We start from the raw sequence: 21,971 nt of genomic DNA, 5'->3' as shown, positions 1-21,971 counted from the left end.
AGTTTTACCATATGTAGTAAGATGCAAATAAAAGGGTAATAATTATTATACTCACTCCAAAGATTACAGTGAGGATTTAATAAACATATACATATATGTAGAAAAGCAGCTGGCACATTGAACTTATGTCATAGGGGTTAGCTATCAATGTTGCAAATAATCTTTGTAAAAATCTCCAGAGACTATTAAGATTACCCTTTCTCTTCAAAAGGGGAAACCAAGGCTCAGCAAGTCCAGCAACTTGCTTAAAAATATCCAGAACTGGGCCAGGAGTTTGTTCTAGTGGTAGGTAGAGTGCTTGCCTAGCGTGCACACATAAAGACCCAGGTTCGATTCCTTAGTACCACATAGAAAAAAGCCGGTGGTGCTGAGGCTCAAGTGGTAGAGCTCTAGCCTCGAGAAAGTCCAAGGACAGGACTCAGGCCCTGAGCTCAAGCCAAGGAATGGCAAAAAAAAATCCAGAACTAAAGGAAGAGCAGTAGAAGCAGGCCTTAAACCTTTGTCAACGCAATCATTCAATAAGTCTTCATTGAATGTCTTCTATGTGGTAGGCTCTGCTTCAGGCACTAGAAAATCAGCCCGAGTAAAGTAGACCATGTTCCTGTACTTGTACTTTTATATTTGGGAATGGGAAGATCTAAATTGAACAGAGAAACCCACTGTGTGTGTGTGTGTTCATATATATGGGTATGAGAGAGAGAGAGAGAGAGAACTGGTGGAGAGAAATGCTAAGGTGGCATGGGAAAGGCTCAAATGTATAGGCAGATGGAGTAGGCTTGACATTGAGTTACTAGTTAAAAAAGAACAATCATAAGGTCTCTGTCAGGAAATAACCAAGAAGACAACTAAAGGAATGGAGTTATTAATACCCTATAATGTCCAGTGGAAGGTTCCAGACAGAAAGAACTACAAGTATAAAGTTTCCAATGCAAAATTAGACTTAGAGCAACAGACAAAAACCCAGGAGTCCCAGGCAACTGGAATAGCAAGAATGAAGAAAAGAATATGGAATAGGAAAGTCAAAATAGGCCTCCTCTGGGCATACCTAAGGACTGCGATCATTCCTCATCACATCTGGTCGTTTATCTCTAGTGCCTGGGCTCTACTGGCCTACCTCACCTAGTTAATTACCACCAAAACCATTTTCCTAAACTATAAGCTGTTGGATTCAGTAGGAGGGCTAGATCCTAGAAACTGTCATAATAAATGTGTAATAGTTTCAGGAGGACTCAAGTATTAAAAATCCATTTCCTCAAAGACTATCAGAAAGTCTTGCTTCTCACCAACCATCTACTTTCCCACGATCCAATAAAACTTGTGTATCTTCCAAGAGTTGCCACCTCTCAGCCAAAGGCAGTTGGCTAATGAGCTTCCATCTAACAAGTTCCTTTCTTTCATGACCAGTTAGCACTCAGTGTCCCTAAGAAACCCCAGACTGTCGTTGGCCAAACGCAAGCAGAAAAATAGGGTGGAGAGGAAATACTCATTATCCTTTGAAACAGGGGTCAGGTATTTCTGTCTCACCTTGACTGAACTTGCATTGGAAGAACTTTCCTCCTCACCAAGTCTGAGATCTTTGGTTCTCGACAGGCTACAGAAGAAAAACCAAACAAATCAAAAACCAAACAAATCAAAAACTCACATTAGAGCTTTCCTTTGTAGATGCCAGATACTTATTACCCATTTTCAAAGGTAAGACATGGCAACCAAGCAGGAACAGTTCACTTAGCAAAAGAGAAGCTGCCCTGACCCCTCAATGCACAGAACATTCTGAAGACAGCTCTGAAAGGCAGCAACACCCAGGTGTTTTGGGACCGTGTCCATGAACAGATTAGGATCATCTGTTTCTGGGAATACTATTAGCAAACTTGATCACCATAGAATAAGATTCCAAGTGACAATTCTGAAATGTAACCCACTTGGGGGTTTACAGCATTCCTTATTGTAAAGCACATAGGAGCATCAATTCCAGGTAAGTCTCAAGTCGCTGATATTACCCTTACATCCAGATTGAGTTATCTATGGTGAAGGACAATACGAAGCCCAGTTTAATTTCGTTAAAGCTTCTCTTTTTTCTCTTCACAAGTGGAAAGGAATCCTTCCCCATTTCACTTTCCCAATTAAGCAGCCAACATTTGTCTAATTAGCAACTTAGAGTACTTAGGTTGTATTAATTTGTAAGAGAACAGTTGACAAAAATCTCCAAGGACATATGTAACACCGTTCCCATACTTAATGAAATTTTAAAAAAATCAGACTCTGTACTGGTGGGGATGAAAGTCGCTTCTGGCTAAAGTCTAAAGTGATTAATCCCTTTCGTTTCTTCCTTTATTCTCTTTCATTCCTTTTCCCATGATTCAGGTTGTTGACAAACACCCAGAAGAGAAAGTAGAGGGTAAATGCAATTATCTGGATAATCTAGGACAAGATGGTTTTCTTCCCAGTAAACAGCCACATTATTGTGACCTGGTCCCCAGCACAGGAACTGCTAACCTGAAACTATTTGCCAGTAATTAATTCAGTAAGAAGGCATACAGCTTCAGTAAGGAGGTGAACAACTAAAATGCATTGCACTCTTCTGATTTCAATACACATTTTTAAAAAATTGCTTCCTAGCTTGTCTCAACTGAAGCTTGCTGTGAGTATTTCACGTCCACCTACATCTCTTTTCTTTTCCTCTGTCTCCCATCTGGAATACCATCCCAAATATTTTTTCACATCTTTTAAATCTTTTCCAGTTTTCCAGACTAACCTCAATCCTACTTGCTTCAAACAAAGATGTCTGTTTCAGAAATACCTATCTCCCTTTTTCTGAGCTACTTATTTGTTTAAATGTTTGAACATTTATTGTATTTGTTTTAGACATCTGTGTGTGTGTGTGTGTGTGTGTGTGTGTGTGTGTGTGTGTGTGTGTGTATATATTTGCTGATACCAGGGCTTAAACCGCAGATTCATGCTTGCTTGGTTTGTATATTCATGACTGGTGCTCTATCACTTGAAATATGCCTCCAGCTCAGCTTTTCGCTGGCTCATTGAAGACAGAATGTTATGGACATTCCTCCTTTAACTAATCAAACCATGATCTCAGTCTCCTCAGTAGCTAGATTATAGGCCTCTCTCTATTTAGCAGCTAGGATGACAGACATGAGCCACCAGTGCTCAACTTAATTTTTAGAAATCTTAACATCTCTAGCCTGTCCCTACAAAGGTGGCCAGGAATGATGTATCTTTATTTCTATATTTTTCTTACTTTTATGTCTTATACTATCTTAATATTGCATAAGAGTAGCTACACAAAGGCTCATAATTCTGCCCTTGGGTTTAAGAACCTCACAGGCTTTCCTGCCTGGCCTGGCTTTGAACCTTGATCCTCAGATCTCAGCCTCCTGACTAGGTATGATTATAGACATGAGCTCTGTCTCACTCCTGACCAATTCAAGATGTTGTGATATTAGCGTAAGCAGGTTCTCCCCACATTCAGAAAAAAATAAAGAAGCAAACAATTTTAGGGATGATTTCCAACCTAACATTTACATAGGGTTCCAAGTACAATAAGCAAAAGAAGTGTGTTGTTTTTTTTTCAAGAGCATGGAAAAAGAGTAATCAAAAAGGATGGTGATTCCATCTGTGTCTAGAGAACCAAGCCGTAATTACAAGTTACCTTTTATGCAGACAGGCTGTTTCCCTGACCACTGTCCATTCTCCTGGCAGGTTCTCTTCTCATTGCCACTAAGAACATAGGAGTTGTTACAAAAAAAGGACACCACAGTTCCAATCTTGGCATTACGCTCATTGAGAAGGCCAGGACCTCCTGTTATTTTCTTGTACCCATGGGCTGGGCCTTCAAGGGCTGAACAATTTCTTTCTTCCAGGACTAAAAGTAAAAAAGGGGAAAAAAGATAAGGAAGAACGGTTAGAAGTTTGAGTTATCCAATTTTAGAAGAGAATCTTTTCACATTTTATTGAATTGAAAATGCAGTGAGACAGACTGTGAACAGTGGCGCCTGAAAGAATTACCAAGAGAAATCTCATAATAGAAAATGCATGTGTGGGACACGTCTTTCCTTTGTTTTAATGACTTAATGTTACACATTGAGAACTCCTTCATTCTAAATATAAATAAACTTGACACTAAATCTGGCTCTCCTGTGAGCTTATTAATTTCTTACCTTTAACTGTGGGGACTTAGCAAGCCTGGACAAAATAAATACTTCACATAGGTTTTATTATCAATATTCAGGGGTTAATATTTAGGAGAGTTGTTATAATTTCCCCTTGGTTCCCTAATACTTGGACAACTAAATTAAACTATTATGTTTTCTGTTTATATTGTATCCTAAAAGAACAGAATAGGAACGGGTGTGACTACATAAAATAAACTCTGATTCTACATTTCCTATCCAGAACAACAACAAAGTGTGTTGAAGCGTTAGTTAAAAAAAAAAAGAAAAAATATCTACTAGGTACCAGAGGTTCATGTTATGATCTAGCTGCTCAGGAGGCTGTAGAGAATCAAAGCGAGCCTAGGCAGAAAAGTCCCCAGGACTAATCTAACTTCAAAAGTAACCAGCAAAAAGTGGGCTGGAGATATTGCTCAAGAAGTCTCCAGGATTACAGAACTGGTCAATCTGGTAAATTGAGTGAGCCCAAGACTCTATTTCAAACCCCAGTACTTTAAAAGCAACAAAATAACATCAACTAGAAGATAATACAATGACAAAGATTTAACAAAATTCTCCTAATCCCAAATATAACTTTCCATCTGTATGCTTAATATTCATTTCATATGTATTCTATTTTTTTAGCTCCTGTTGAACTAGCTACTTAAAGTAAAAATGTATCACCAGCTGTTCTGATCATGGAACAGGATTTTAGATATAGTCTGGAAATATTTTGTCAGGTAACATGTTTTTCTCTAATAGATTATGCCAGAGTAAGAATTCAACCTTTAATTATTGTATTTAGGTACCAATCCATATCTGGATACTTTGACAGCCTCCCTGGGCTATTTTCATCATTTCTTCTAAGATACAGCCTCATCCCTATAAAACATTTCTCACTAAACATAGTTATGTATTTGACATTCTTTCTTTCTTATAAGTGTCTCAATTATATTCCAAGTAATCTATTGTCTGCCTATAAGCAAGAAAAAGAATCTCCCTTCAGATAATACCTCTCAACTCTTGCAGAATTTGAACTAAACAATTCTTTCCTGTGTCACATGGCAAATCAAACTAAATGACTTCTTGTCTACTCTCAGGCTGCCAACAGACCACGAGGCAGAAAATCAATCATGCTCTGTGTGCTTTAGGACTAGATAATAGGAACAATTTCCTGGGGGATGGGGGTGACAGGGTGAATTCCAAACTTCTATTTCAAATGTTAAAACAAATTCTGACCTCACTGAGCAAGCTGGTTATAAATATGAGAGGGTATGAAGAAGGCAAAGCCTATTTTGATGCTTTGAGTGGACTCAGAAAACCTCAGTGCTATATTTTCAAGGATGACTTCAGGATGTGGGAAGAAGAGCAGAGAAAGCAGAGCAAGCTGCTTTGGTAATGGAGCTGCATTCTGTGACTACTGACTCAATCAATCGTTTCTGAACACAGAGCCTAAGAGGCTACTTCTGAAACCCAGAGACTGTATTCAAACTCACAGTATATGCAACCTGCAAGGTCCCTTTCTTCTTTTCTCCCTCCTTCCCTCCTTCCCTCCCTCTCTTCCTTCCTTCCCTTCTTCCTTCCTTCCTTCCTTCTTTCCTTCCTTCCTTTCTTCCTTCCTTCTTTCCTATATATTTTTTCAAATTACTTTATTGTCGTTTTAGAGGTGATATGCAGCAGGGTTATAGATACATACATCAGGTAATAAGTACATTTTTTTTCACACAGTATCATCTGTTCCCTCATTCTCTCCCATCTCCACCCACGTTTAGTTGCCAACATAATGTGTATGTTTCACACAAGAATATATATTACTGACTTTTAACACAATTCAGAACTAGACCATAGGGCCTATACTCTTACACAGCAAAGGTAACAAGAGCTGAGAGTTGGCATTCTGCCTGATGAGGCCTCAGCCACCACCACTGTCTGGCTCTACAGGCTTCTATGGCCAGTTGGCCTATCAAAGCTCATGGTTTATGTAATTCAAGTGTAATTTTTTTTAAATTCATTTGGAGCTTTGCTAAAGCTCAGGACAAAAAAAACAATCGAATGAAATTTAAGGTCAGTTTTGTCATACTAAGAAAAAATAAACTACACTTGAGCCACATCAGGCTCAGAAGATAAGAAATACTTTCTACTGATGGTTTGAGCAAATAAGCCTGATAGCTGAATTTTTCTTTAAAAGAAAGCCCCTTCATGGTGTGGAAGTTCTGGACTCCCATATGTGATTTGCCATGTGCAGGGGTCTCATGGGTCATATGTATCTACTATATTTAATGTGGGTTTAAATTGGAAGAACTTTGGGCAGTTCTTGAACACTTGAAGGAAAGAAGATTTAGAACAATTCAGGGTCTTTGCTTCTCTCACTAAGGACACTTTCCAAAAACATTGACATGGCAAGTTGGTTGATGGTATGTTCAAGTCTTCAGTCTACATCCTGATTTTATCATTTTGTTTTTTCAGTTATTGAGTTATAGGCGTATTAAAATTTCATTCTGTAATGGTTGATTTTTCCACTTCTCATTTTAGTTCATCCGCTTTTATTTCACATATTTTGAAGCCTAATGTTAGGTAGATATGTGTGTGTATATATATATACACATATACTATGTATATATATGCTGAATTGAAATCATAAAAAAATGATAATTTCATAATCTTCATAATACCCTTTTCTCTGAAATTTTCTTTCTTTGACTGTAATATAACCATTCCAGATTCTTTGGGATTGGCATTAACAAGTCATTTCCACTTTGTGTTTATTTCTGTCTTTGTATTTAAAGTACATCTTTTCTAGGCAGCATATACTTGGATCATGTTCTCTCTACATTCTGAAAAATCTCTGATTTTTAATCTGGATGTTTAGACTATTTCTATTTAATGAGATCTTGATGTGCTTGGTATGTTTAAGTCTTTCATCTTGCTGCTTGTCTTTTCATTGGCCCATATTTTACACATTCCCATTTCCTGGAATTATTTTTGGATTTTTTTTAATTCCTTAAAAAAAGAAAAGAAAAGAAATGGACTTGAAATATACGAACACCTCTACCCAGGGCTGAGGGATACTCTACCATTCCACTCTTACTATTATAATCTGGCATTTCAAAAATCAGGTCACACATGTACTTTCCATATGGTATTTCCCTATTTCTGATCCTTCCCTCCAAAATAGTTAAATCATGAACACAGCTTGAACTTGATGAAATTTTAGAATGGAGAACTATGAAAACTTTTATTTGGTTTTAAGCTATTGCTTATGGAATATGATCAGGATGGAGTCAAGTGATAGTTCTAAATTAGTGACCAATGGAATGTGAAATAGATTGAATGCTTATGTTCCTTGAAAGTCCTATGTTGAAGCCCTAACTCTATTGTTGTGGCATTAGGATATAGTCTTTGCAGTGTGAATAAGTCAGAAGGAAAAAAAAAACCCTCTAGATTCCCATTTATAAGGATACTAAACATATAAATGGGAATCTAGAGGAATTTTTTCTCCCTCCTTCATCCACATGAGGACACAGCAAGAAGAGAATCGTCTATATTCTGAGAAGCAGAATCTCAACAAGCAAGTCTTCTAGCACCTTGACTTTAGACTAGAAAGCCTGTCTAACTATAAGAAATGAAAGTTTGTTGTTTAAATCACTCGGGGTATGGTATTCAGCTCCAGCTAAGATAGAAGGAAGACTATATAGCTAACTATCAAAAGAAACATAATTGAAACGAATTTCTAAATGACCTGTCAATATATGAATCTGACACTACCCCCAAATTATCTATGCTTAATATGTGCAAGGAAATAAAAGATAAGATGGAGACCTTCTGTATAAAACTGAAAACCTTGAGAAATAACCAAGGAACTATTTAAAACTGAAAATAATGACAAATGGAAATCTCAATGTGGATAAACTTAACAGCAAAGTGAACATAGCTGAAGAATATCAATCTACTGAAAAACAGCTTCAAAGAAAAATTGCTGAATAAAGCTCAAAGAGTCAAAACTGTGAAAGTGCTCAGAAAATATAAAAGGCAGAAGAGTTATAGGGAAAATTAATAAACACATATCCATCAATACCTCAGAAGGAAGAGAGAAAGGTGAAACAGAATGAGTTACTAAGAGATAGCAGCTAATATTATTTTCCTTGACTACTGAAAGATGTCAGCCCACAAATTCACAAAAGCCTGGGCTAGATAAGCATAAAGATATTCATAGACATAATTTAAAGTAGCCAGTGTAGAGATATCTAGAAAAACATACTTTAAAATAATTATAGTCATCATCTTTGTTTGTATTACATTGAGTTACGTTTTTTAGTTTCATATCATAATAGGTAGCCTTTTGTTTTATTATTATTTTGTTACACTTTTTGTTGTTATTTTTATTTATTTATTTATTTTTTATTTTTTATTTTTTTTGCCAGTCCTGGGCTTGAGCTCAGGGCCTGAGCACTGTCCTTGGACTTTCTCAAGGCTAGAGCTCTACCACTTGAGCCTCAGCACCACTTCCAGCTTTTTTCCATGTATGTGGTACCGAGGAATCGAACCCGGGTCTTCATGCATGCTAGGCAAGCACTTTAACCACTAGGCCAAACTCCTGGCCCTTGTTGTTATTTTTAAACATACAGCAGAATTACTCAATCGTCCCTCATTCACCAGACTGTGTTAAACATCTATACCCTAGCATTCCTTCTTTTGTCCCTTATTTTTCTCTGCTCATGCAAATCTCTTAATGCATTGCACAATCATGCAATAATATAATTATCCTATAATATGATTTTCCATGAAATAAATATAGCTCCTAGACTCTGATAGAAAAATAATGTTTGCTAACATCAAATAAGTATGCATTCAAATAATCCCTTTATTTTTCTCCTGTGTCAAGAACATGTACAGGATAGATACTCAATAAATGTTTATTTGTGGGAAAATGGACAAAAAATAAAAATTCATTTTTTCTACTTAATGCAGTAGGATCTGGGAATTCATCTCTCCGAGCTTTGTTTATCTCATCTATAAAATAAGGTAACACCTACTTGGCTAGACTGGTGTGGGGAATAACTGAAATAACACAAGGTTTCCCTTTCTCTTACTTTCCCTTATTTACAAAGAATTTAACTGCATTGACTAGTCACTAGAGTAACTATCACTCTAGCGACAGAGAGCTCGCCTAGCATGCACGAAAATCTGTGTTCGATTCCCCGGTGCTACATATACAGAAAAAGCCAAAAGTGGTGCTATGGCTCAAGTGGAGGAGCGCTAGCTTTGAGAAATCCCAGCTCAGCCCCTAAGTTCAAGCACCAGGACAGGCAAAAAACAAACAAAAAAAACTTAAAGAGAAAAATCTCAATAGCCCATTATTCAACTCTTGCAAAATGCAAGAATCTTCTTCATTTTCTGGGCTTTTGGTAATGTCTACCTTGATGAGGTGTAAATTCAGATTTCATGGTACCAACCAAAGCATATATACATTTATGTATTTTATCTTACACAACAAAGCTTTAAAATTATCTTCCTATATCAAACAGCTACTGGGCATTAGTCTCTCTCATTCTCTGCACTTTCCGAAGTTGCATTCTCCCTTAGGATGCTTTTGACAAGAATTCTAAAACTTGTTCCCTCCGCTTTTGTCTCTGCCAGTGTAGACATCTACCTGGTGCATACACAGGGGCATCTGCATCTCCTCAGACCTCCTCCCCGTGGTCAGATTTCAAAGCAATCTTTTCTGTTGTTGTTCCTTTGTGCTCTTTCTTTTTTGATGAACTTTTATATCTCCCCATGGAAAAGAACCATGATTCTCCTGTTTGATTTGTCAAGAGCTTTAGATGTTTTATTTCTCCTTAATGCAATGGATATTTTCAGGCAAAACCCAAGGAGAGTTTAAAACATCTGCATCTCTGGCCTGAAGCCCCATCAGGCTCTTGCTTTTACTAAATAAAACATTCCATAGTTAGTAACAGATACCACATTGCCATATTGCTTCAGGGACTCTGCCTGAGGACATAAACATACTGAGTTTAGTATGACACTGAATGTTTTTGCATGAACAAAAAAAATCAGTTGTAGGTACATCGAAAGAATATGTATCCATGTTTTCTTTTTTTTTTTTAATCTCAGGGTAATGATATGAATTACTGTACGGTTTACTATGATTCCACTTTCCAAGAGCACCCGTGATGGCTTTGTCCCCTCCTCTTTTTACAAAACTGGCTCTCAGAGGGCAACCCGAAGCATGAGCACCAGCTCATGCAAATGGTGAGCTGATAACCAATGTCCACGCCAGTGTGGGTAAAGAACTATTAAAGTCAAACTCCTGTTTTTAAGGGGTAACTTGCACTCCGTAGAACTGCAGTGGGATCAAGCTGAGTCTGGGAGTTTAGCTGTAAACACACATGCTACATTTCTACCCTTACTTGCCTTGCTCTCTCAACTCCCCTACGGGCTGGTTCTGGGAGTGCTTCCTGGAATAACCATTTGGCAAACAATGCCGGACTTGGGGTCTTTTGCAAAAGAAATGAGACTAAGATGGTTCTGTTGCTTTCCTAGCCCAGGAGTTCTCATGTTTTCCATCATGGTCCTGCTATGATTGATAGGATCTCAGAGAGGCAACTGTTAGGCCTGCCTTTCAGCACGCCTGCGTGGTGAGGAAATCTATAAAAGGATGGTCACCTGGGTAGAAAGTGGGCTTCCTACTTCCTCTCCACTACTAGGCCACCCCAATTCCAGTCAAGCTCTGTTACTAGAAGGGATGAAGTTCTCTGAACAATGGGATTCCTCAGGTTGAATGCTATACACTTACTATCTGCCATCAGAGGACTATCACAATTTGGTGCTGTGTGTGGAACGTGACTGTTTTTCAGAATAGTGGGGCGTGGGGAGGCTCCAACTATGAAAATGATACTGGATTTCCATGAGCCTAAATTACGGATGTTGGAGGAGTCAGATCGAAACTGATTCAGGGCAGATGAAGTTCTGTCTTTATTTCCCCTACCAGAATGGCACAGTAAGAGTCAGATAGCTGAGATGATTTGGTTGGAAGTCTGTGATGGGAAGGACAGCAGGGAACATGTCAGGACCACTTCTTCAGGAAAAGTAGTTCTTCAGTGTACACTAATTACCCACTCTCCTGTGTCCTCTGCTCAAATCAGTGTCACTGAATGCAGTAAAAGGAAGTCTGCACAGCATGCCTAACCAACAGAAGGGGTCTGCTTTCTCATCCTAATAATCCCCAAACCCCACATTCATTACAAACATTTTTTATAATTTAGAAAGCTTAATTAAACAGTATCCCAGTCCTCATAGTTAAGTACAGGGGGTGGGGGGAAGGAGCAGGCTTAGAATGAAACCAGCAATGTTTACATCTCAAGATGGACTTAGGCTCACTTTTCCCCTTCCTTCCTTCCTTCCTTCCTTCCTTCCTTCCTTCCTTCCTTCCTTCCTTCCTTCCTTCTTTCCTTCCTTCCTTCCTTCTTTCCTTCCTTCCTTCCTTCCTTTTTTCCTCCTTTCCTCCCTCCCTCCTTTCTGCTTTCCTTTGTTCTATTGTTCCTAGGGCTTGAACTCAGATCCTAGGTACTGCCCCTGAGCTTTCTTAGTTCAAGGCCAGTGCTCTACCACTTGAGCCATAGGTCTACTTCTAGCTATTTAGTGGTTAACCGGAGATAAGAGTCTCACAGACTTTTCTGTCTGGGCTGGCTTTGAATCACAATTTTTCGGATCTCAGCCTCTGAGTAGCTGGGATTACAGATGTGAGTTTCCAGTGCCTGGCCATGGGTTCACTTTTTTTTCCAGTCTTTAGGCTTGAACTCAGGGCCTGGACACTGTCCTTGGGCTTTCTCAAGGCTATCACTCTACCTTTCAGCCACAATACCACTTCCAGCTCTTTCTTTCTTTCTTTCTTTCTTTCTTTCTTTCTTTCTTTCTTTCTTTCTTTCTTTCTTTCTTTCTTTCTTTTATGGGTCATGGGGCTTGAACTCTGGCCTGATCACTGTCCCTGAGCTCTTCAGCTCAAGGCTACTGCCCTATCCTTGAGCCAAGCCCCACTTCCCATTTTCTAGATGTTAATTGGAGAAAAAGAGTCTCAGGTCCTTTTGTGCCCAGGCTGGCTTTGAACTTTGATCCTCAGATCTTAGCCTCCTGAGTAGCTAGGATTACAGGCTTGAGCCACTGCACCTGACACTTCCAGCTCTTTCTGTGTATGTGATACTGAAAAATTGAACCCAGGGCTTCATGCATGCAAGGCGAGCATTCTACCAGTAGGCCACACTCCAGCCCCCTTGAGTTCACTTTTAAAAAAGAAAATCTCCATCCTTGTTTTTTATTGTTCTCATTCTGCTTCTAAACTATTTTCAATTATTATTGCTTACATTCGCTTTGAGTTTAGAAATGGCTCACTGTGATTTACAAAGCCATGCATAAAAACATATATTTCTTTGGTCAAGTTTTTTGATAAAGGAATATTTAGGAAAGCCTGATAAGCAGCTGAACAAAACAGTAAGTTGGGTACCATTCTGCCTCTTTAAGGAAAGCTGCTTTCAGCACTGTAAGCTTCTAAGCATTACAGCAAAGGAAATGGGTCCAAAGTCAGTAACAGTTAGTCACTTCATGAGTGAGCTGGTAATAGGGGCTGGGAATGGATGTATGGTAGTCTTAATTCTTAGAAAACGCTTGGTATCTACTCGTTATCACCCATCACCAAAATCAAGGAAACAACTTGTGACATGACTTTTGGATTTGTTTAGAAAAGGCATTAACTTTCTCACTGGAGTTGTGTTCATTCTGGAAACCTGACTTAACTGAAACCCAATACCCAGAGACAGCCGTCAGATGGCCTCCGACCTCTTGCTCACCTTCTCCTGTTCAGCTCATATTTGAATTGGGTGCTTCTGGATAAAACCAAATATTAATTTATTCCTATGAAAGTCTTCTCCAGTGATGAATAATGATACAGCTAGGGATGTGATTCCCCATTGAACTCTTTCAATCCTTTTCCAACCAATGGCATCTACCACCCCACCCCACCACCGATGTTTTCCAGCCCTCTGTGGGTGTGAATGAGACACAATCCATGTGAAATTATGCTTGGATTGCACACACTGCTATTTATTCACCCGGCAGCAATTTGGAAGCTGAGGCTTACAATTAGCTATTTGATCTTAATCAGTATTGTCTTGGGCCTCTGGTACACTGTGTCTTTCAAACACTACTTTTCCAGTGTTTGGATGGCCTATTTAATTAGACAGCTGAGACTGCCTGTGCCTAAGAGACAGGTCAATTTTTCAGTAAGTGCTGGTCATTTTGTTTCTCATTCAGGATCTGCCTGGTATATCCCCACGTGATAGAGTTGATGGGTAACCTACATAAGGGTAAGAAACAACCATGCTCTACCTACAAGTGAAAAGTAATAAAAGTCTTCTTGGAGTTTTCCCAGATATCAGAAAGTCTTTCAGTGAGCTGCAGGACTAGGAATAACCCTGGAAGCTATATATCCCCCAATAGTAATCATAATCAAATTTTTCATGTGAGAGATAGATAGACAGATACTCCAAGATGTAGAAACAAGAGATCTCTCATTTTTGTTTTCTTTTTTTTAAAGTTTTCTTTTTTGATGATTCTGTCTTTTCTCCGTGTATGGTGTATTTTCATGTATACCTTTGGGAGGGTGGAGGAGAATAAAAAGTGTAGCCGTGGAGCTCACCGGACACTGATGAAAGTGAAGTACAAAAATGTGGGTAGAAACTGGAGAGAGGAGGGACTGGACGAGAGTGAGGGAAGGGAAGACACTGAGAAAACCAAATATTAATGAAGAAAAGAGATGATTACTATGAAAATATCTTTGAGCCCGACATTATGTTGTTTTGCCCCAAGAATGAAGAGAGTAACCTTGCAAAGAAGGTCCTGGGCTGCTCAGCACATTGAAATCAGGAGATTCCATACAGTGTACAAGTGTGCCATGGTGGCATATGTTTGTAATCCCAGCACTATGAAAGATGAAGCAGGAGAATAGGAAGTTCAAATTCATCTGACTGCAAACAACAATAAAGTATCTTATAATCCCCATTGCCACCAATACTATTATCTTGCTAGAGAAAGTTGCTTCCCAGAACCATACATGATTCTCTCCTCTGAGATAGAAAAGAACAAAGAGCAGGACTGTTCCATGGCTCTTCCAAAAGGAGGGAACAAAATAGGCACTGTGCAGTCAGCCCTGCCTTATTTCCCGAGTACCTAGTACTTAATGGTTACTTAAATGTTACTGGATGAATCTACAAAGTAAAGATGGTCAAAGTACTACATGAAATGTGAACTCAATTAAATAGTGCCATGCGGAGCACAGAGCCAGGGTTATATTAAGAACAGAGAATCTGGGCACAGTGGTGCATACCTAGAATTCTAAGACTCAGGAGAGTATGGCAGGAGGATCATGAGTTTGAGGATAATGTAGGTTTCATGTCAAGATCCTGTCAACATGGAAGAGGAGGAGGAAGAGGAGGGAAAGGAGGAGGAGAAGGAGGAGGAGGAGGAGGAGGAGGAGAAGGAGGAGGAGAAAGAAGAGAAAATAGTTACTGCTGCATTTAGTATGTTAACAAGATATATTGGATTATACAAAGAAGCTTTCCTCTTCTAAAACAAGGGAGGAATAGGAAAGAAACCCTCTGTTGTCTGGCTTTGGTGCCTCTGTACAGGCTCTGGAGCTCATCTCAGGTCCATGATGGCAGAGATGCTTATTTCTATCAGGAGTTAATTCTGCTAGCTCTCGCTGCTCTGCGTTTTGAACTCAGTTTCCTCTATTCTCAGTGGGTACATAGTCTATCCCAGCTCTAATGTACTACCACTTAACCCAGGACCCAAATACAATCTGCCTGGTGTATTAAATCCTGCCTCTGTGACTTCATATGCCAAATCCATCTGTCTTGGCTAGGAGTAGGCAGATGGATGCAGAGCAGAGGAAGCAGGAGCTTGATTCTTTCTATATTGTGGGGTGCCCCATCCCATTTTCTTGGAGGTTGTCAGGTTGGAGGACAGCTCACATGACCTCACCTGACTTGACCTTATTTGAGAGGAATGCTTCTCATGACAAAATAATCTGGCAAGCAAAACACACCCCTATCATGACAACTCAAAACACCTTGTTATACAAGAAACAGCTTTAGTGAGGAGGCCACAGGGCCTGTGAAGCCTCGCAGATTTCATTTGGTCTGTGTAGATTCAGGCTCACCCAACAAGAATTGGTCCAAATGAAAGGCATGCTTTTTAAAAAAAAATTTTGCTCACACACATGCACGCACACACACACACACACACACAAACTATACAGATAGTTCCTGATGTGTCCATTGACAGATTTAGTTATCTGGATCTGAATCTAATGGATGTCTTCCCCAGGAATACATGAACACGGATATCAGACACTCACTTCTGGCTCGGGGAAGATGAGGAGCTGTGAATCCTGGATAATGCACAGAAGTGAGCAATTTGCCAGCTAGGACGCCACCAGGCTCTGGGCTACCAAATGTTTATGGTAATAACTATGGCTTCCCAGGACTGTCCTCCATGACAATTCTATAATCCTCACATCTTCCTAAAACCAGATTGCTTCTTTTCTTTCTTTCCCTTTTATGCAAATTAAAAAATACAAACAACATAAAAGATGACCTGAAGCCCATGTCTCCAAAATGACAATCAGACATCCCATCATATCTTAAGAGAGTGACTACTGAAAACCCTTGAGAAAAAAATGGAAGATAATCAAATAATGGGTTGCTTTGGCAACTTTCCCTGTAGTGTCCAAATGTTACTCTGTGAATCTTTTCTAAGAGCCTCTTAACCAAGCAGTCATGGCTGCAAGGACTCCCCATTAAACACGCTCCATGGAAGTGTTGCCTTCTGATACCAGAATTTCCTTATGACAATGATAACATCAGCATCCAGTTGACTTTTTAATCTACATCTTTCTTGTCTGTGTGATACACTAAGAGCGTAGCACAGAACTAGGAAAGTCAGTCACAAGAGAAACTTAGAAAGTCTTATGACTTTGTTAAATGTCATCACTTTGTAGAGACCAGTACTGTTGTCTTCCTACTTTATCTGGAGAATCCTCTGCTTTTTGCCACATGTTTAAATGGCCTTGATTGGGAACCTGAAGCAGCACTGAGAATCATGGTACCCCAGACACAGCAAGACAAGCATCACATGCTTTCACTTACATGTAAAACTAATAATGACTATCATATTCATAATAGTAGATGATGTGAAAGTATATGACCAGACTCATAGAAAACTATCAGGGACTAGTAGTGAGGAGGGAAAGAAAAAACAGAGGGTAGAAGAATGGTGAATAGACATTTTTGCACAATCTATGCATCTGTTGTATTACTGCAGTGTGTCTAATAACAGGTGCATGCCTATAATCCCAGCTACTTAGAAGGTGAACTACAAATCTGAGGTCAACCCAGGCAAAAACTAAATATAAAGGGGACTCTGAGAGTGCCGCTGAAGCTACAGGCCTTTGCTTCAATCCTCAGAGCCACAAAGAAAAGTATAATTAATATATGTAAATAATTGTGATTTAAAGTGAGTAACGGATCATCACATTCTATATCCACAAACACCCTGATGGCTATATGATATTATTGTTCTCAACTTATAACAGGTGCTTACAGTAGTCCAGTTACTTGCCTAAGGCCATGGGTGTAAAGTGAGACTTGGTGTCATTCCCCATGTCCTTCTAGTCACAGAGTCAAAGCGCTTCAGTCTGGGGTGCACAGCTGAGACATGCCAAGATGCACCTGTCTTTCATGTGTTAAGAGTAACACAAGATCTTTTGAACTAAAAGAAAAAAAAGCAGCAAATAATTCTAATTTTTAAAACACCTCACCCACCAGGCACCAGTGGCTCATGCCTATAATCCTAGCTACTCAGGAGGCTAAAATCTGAGGATCATGGTTTGAAGACTGGCAGAGGTCTATGAGACTCTTATGTCCCATTAGCTACAGAAAAATCTGGAGGTGGAGCTGCAATTCAAATGGTAGAACACTAAACTTGAGCAAAAAAGCTCAGAGATATGGCCTAGTCCTTGAGTTCAAGCTCAGGACTGGCAGAAGGAAAGAAAGAGAGAAAGAAAGAAAGAGAGAAAGAAGGAAGGAAGGAAGAAAGGAAGGAAGGAAGGAAAGAAAGAAAGAGAGAGAACAAAAGAGGACAGGAAGAAGAGAGGAAGGAAGGAAGGAAGGAAGGAAGGAAGGAAGGAAGGAAGGAAGGAAGGAAGGAAGGGAGGAAAAAAGGAAGGAAGGAAGGAAACGGAAAACTAAAATACCTCACCCAAGAGATCTCTGAGCCCATAACACCCTATTGACCTATCTGCAAAGGAATCAGTAACTACCACCCACTGGGGCTCTGTCTCCTACATTTCCCATAGCACCAGAACTAATATTTCCATTCAAATCATAAGGTTGCTCAGTTCCTCATCTCTTATTCTAATGAGAAATGCGGTTGTCCCTTTGAAGCTAAAGTATAAAGTGTGCCTCTCATTTTGCCTCCTTTCTTCCCAGTCCTTGGGACAGGCCAATGGGAAACATTTGGAGACTCTAAATCCCCAATGAATCCAGAGTCACCATTTTTTTTTCCTCTTTAATTGGTGGAGACCGATTTGTTTTGTTCAAAGGCGCATCAGAGCTCGCAGTGTGAACACGTTGCCCCAAGATTTAGCCTGTTTCATGGCCCTTCATTAGAATTCAAAGGGGACCCCCGGCTCTGTCAACTGGGCCAGAGGAACAAAGGCGACATGGAAATTGGAGCAGGCCGTGAATCCCTCACTCTCCACTTTTTCAAAACAAGGTTCTGACCATTTACTAGAGGACTTAGTTTGTCCTTGTATTCTATACAAAGAAACAGGAAACTTCAGAGGAAAGAAGGGCCGTCCTTGTTCCTTACATGGTAGCCCAGGGAGGCTGGAGGTCGAGGAGGGGGTTGGCAAGAGGGCTGGCTTGGCCTGGAGGGACCACTCCCCTTGCTGAGCTTCTGAGGTCATTTACCAGCAGGGGAGGGTAGTGTCCTTGGGAAATAATTTCAGGAAGGTGAGGCTGGGGGTATCCGCTCTTGAAAACAGGCCTGCGGAGGCTCTTACACCCTCTTGGCCACTAAGACTAAGCTAAGCTTTACTCATTGCTTCTCGTTCTTTACCTCCCCTCCAAAGGCTGTACATGAACTCTATCTTTTCAAAAGAAATCCATTTCCAGTTTCACAAAAATAGACCTTCCTTAGTTTCTAAATGGCAGGTCCCAATTCTTATTTGATGACCGCTTTTAATACAAAATAGCCCATTTCATAGCATGGTAACATCTGTGAGTGACTTTTTTTTTGTCACTGGCTCGTATATGTTTATTTTATTTGTGTGCCAGTGCTGGGGTTATAACCCAGGGCCTTGTACTTATTTTGTTCAAGACTAGTGTACAACTGCCACAGTTCTAGTTCTATAGCTCACAAAAGTTTAAATCTGTCTACCATTCACATGAACCATTCAACACCTAGGAATTCATCCTACAAAATAATTCCCTGTGTGCAAATGAAGAATACACAAGGATATTCATTGCAGCTGTTCTTCATGATTGCAAAAACTAAAATGAAATAAGAAACAGTATCAGTTCTTAAGGAATAAGATGATTACACATTCATCCACAGAATGGAATGCACAACAAATCCTTTTTGTTTTTATTTTTTCAAATGAAGCAGACCAACCAGGACTGATCTATGTCTTGGGTGATACAATATGTTGAGCATTGGTGTGCATATTTGAATCCATTTTTTTTTGCCAGTCCTGTGGTTTGAACTCAGGGCCTGAGCACTATCCTTGAGCTTTCTCAAGGACAGAACTCTACCACTTGTACCACTGCACCACTTCCAGCTTTTTCTATATCTCTATCTATCTATCTATCTATCTATCTATCTATCTATCTATTTATCTATCTGTCTATCTATCTATGTGGTACTGGGGAATTGAACCCCAGTCTTCTTGCATGCTAGGCAAGCACTCTATCTCTAGGCCAAACTCCCAACCCTTGAATCCATTTTTGTTTGAAACAGGACTTCTGAATCTTACATCATACTGAGAGTTGGGCAAGTTAACTCTTTGCTGTGGTATTATAGTAGGCAATGTTCCTCAATGTCTAGTGCCCTAGATGCCAGCTTCACCTAGACATTCATGACCAACCTCATATTCAGGCACTGCTACAGGTCCTGAGAACTGGTTGCCCTCAGTTGAGAATCACTCATCTAAAAAATCATCACGTAACCACAACTTAGGTTTGAACATCAAAGTCTGAAAGAATGTACCCAAGATTTCTAACAATAGCTCTACTGGGAACCAGAAGAAACATGCTATATGTGATGATCTATGAGTATATATTTCTTCCACAATTAAATTGAAAACCTATTCTTATTCCGTTCCCATTCTTACATATTCATGTTTATAAAAGAAGTAGAAAATAGCTTATATCAAAGACTCACTTAGACTAGAGAGGTCTAGCCTTACCTGGGAAGGAAAGACCTTTGAGAGGATTCTGTGATAATCAAAGATCATCAGTCATGTGGAGTTTTGCCAAGAGGCAAGGGAAGAGTCATATCTGACACAAACTACATGGAAACATACAGATCTGACTCCTTCCCATAGTTTTAAAACCAATGGGGACCACAGTCTCCTATTCTCTGCTTCAAATCTTTCATTTGCCAAAATGAGTAACAAATCTGGCATTGGTGGTGACTCATGCCTGTAATCCTACCTACTCAGGAATTTGAGATCTGAGGATGGAAGTTTGAAGCCAGCCCAGGCAGGAAAGGCTGTAAAACTTCAATATCCAATTAACCAGAAGTAGAGGTGTGGCTCAAGTTGTAGATCACCAACCTTGAATGGGAGAGCTAAGGAAGTGCACAATTGGCCTCTAGCACAGGCACACACACACACACACACACACACACACAGACACACACACACACACACACACACACACACACACACACAAACAAACCTGGCACAAGTGATTCATGCCTGTAATCCTAGTTAGGAAACTGAGGTCTCAGGATTGTGGCTCAAAGCCAGCCCAGGACAGGAAAGGCTGTGAAAGTTATCTTTAATTAACTACCAGAAAACCAAAAGGGCACTGTGACTCAAAATGGTAGAGCATTAGCCTTGTGCAAAAGAACACAGGGACAGCATAAGGAAGGAAGGAAGGAAGGAAGGAAGGAAGGAAGGAAGGAAGGAAGGAAGGAAGGAAGGAAGGAAGGAAGAAAGGAAAGAAAGAAAGAAAGAAAGAAAGAAAGAAAGAAAGAAAGAAAGAAAGAAAGAAAGAGGAAAGGAAGGAAGGAAGGAAGGAAGGAAGGAAGGAAGGAAGGAAGGAAGGAAGGAAGGGGGAGAGAAAGGAATATCTTTCCATTAGATCAGATCGTTCATCAGAGTTCCTGTTACAAAAATGGAAGGCAGAATTCTCATTAATATTGGATTTTAACTCTATTTTTAAAAAAGTGCCTATTCTACTTTGGATATGCTTGCTCGGGTTTCTTCCTAATCTTAAAAGAATTCTCTCCAGGGAAATTGTTCCTGTTCATTGATATCCCCATGAGAAAAGCAGCTAATCTATTTTTTTCCTCTTTCTTTTTCTCTTCTTGACAGATTGCTTGGGACTGGGGGCATCAGCGAAGAGTTTTTCAGCTGTTACAAGGTAAACTACCACAGCTAGTTTTCATGATGCGTTCCCCACTGAGTTAGAACTCCTGCCAATTTTCCTTGTGGGGAAAAAAAATCTGATCTTATATAGACAGTAATAAGCATGCAGCCACCCACCCCTCCATGCTAGCAAATGACACATCAGATATCCAGGAATGAGGGGGGTTGTTCTATTTTGAAAATTGGCAAAGAAAACTTCTTTTGCCCATTTATGTTCTAAAGTCATATGCTGTTGTTGCTATTTTTTTGTTTGCTTGTTGATTTTTTTTCTGCAATGCCAGGAATTAATCGTTCTACCATGGAACTACATACATCCCAAGCTTGTGTTTGTATTTTAAAATGATTGGAGATAGCTTGTGACTCAAGCTGTGGATCAATGTAAAATGCCTTTTCTTGGCTGTGCTGGTTCTGGGGCTTGAACTCAGGACCTTGCACTCTGCTTTGCTTTTCTTGCTCAAAGGGGATACTCGACCACTTGAGTCTGACCATTGCTTGCAGCTTTTTGTTAAAATCTCTTAGATTTGTCTTCCCAGTTTGGCTCTGATCCACCATTCTCAGATCTCAGTATTTTGAGTGCCTGCAGGCATGGGCCATCAGTGTCTAGCTGAAATGACTTATTTTGCTTTTTTCCATATTTTTTTCTTAATAGAATAACAATGCTGAGGCATTCATTTTTGACTCACAAACTGCCCATACACATTTTAGTCCTAATTTTTGAAACAATTTATTTTTCTCTCCTAATATGAAAGATATTTGGGCTCACGTAGTGATGTTTTAATTCTTTCTAATTTTATTTTTGTTGATCAAAGCCCCAATAGTATGCAATTAGCTTATCAAGAACTAGCCTTCCCTTGTGTTCTTTGCTGTCCAAACCTAAAAGGTCAAGTTCTGGATTTGCTCATGTCTAGAATCACCAATTTACAAATTCTTGAAACAAAGAAAAAGCCACATTTGTGCAGTCTGCCTTGCACACCAAACAGCAGTCTCAAATGAGGAAAGGACCAGAAAGCATCATCTTTCTGTGTCTTTCGCTTAGTCACCTGGGAAGAAGCTGTGCCAAGCCAGAGAACTTTCTTCCCTCTTTCTCTCTCCTCTCCCTATTT

At 39.7% G+C, this 21,971-nt stretch overlaps 1 protein-coding gene across 1 annotated transcript in view; it reads right to left on the bottom strand.

Moving 5' to 3' along the window:
* Positions 1-21,971, bottom strand: part of Pamr1 (peptidase domain containing associated with muscle regeneration 1) — a 77,470-nt gene that overhangs the window by 6,542 nt on the left and 48,957 nt on the right. The window contains exons 7-8 of the mRNA XM_090348918.1: positions 3,662-3,874; positions 1,525-1,591 (exon numbers count right to left, since the gene is read on the bottom strand). Of these exons, the coding sequence (XP_090205044.1) occupies positions 1,525-1,591; positions 3,662-3,874 (280 nt within the window). The remainder of the gene's footprint in view (positions 1-1,524; positions 1,592-3,661; positions 3,875-21,971) is intronic.

This window comes from Megascapheus bottae, chromosome 16 (assembly GCF_031878675.1).
Source record: "Megascapheus bottae isolate mThoBot1 chromosome 16, mThoBot2.hap1, whole genome shotgun sequence".
NCBI classification, from domain to species: Eukaryota; Metazoa; Chordata; class Mammalia; order Rodentia; family Geomyidae; genus Megascapheus; species Megascapheus bottae.
This window is presented reverse-complemented; position numbering and strand designations above follow the sequence as displayed.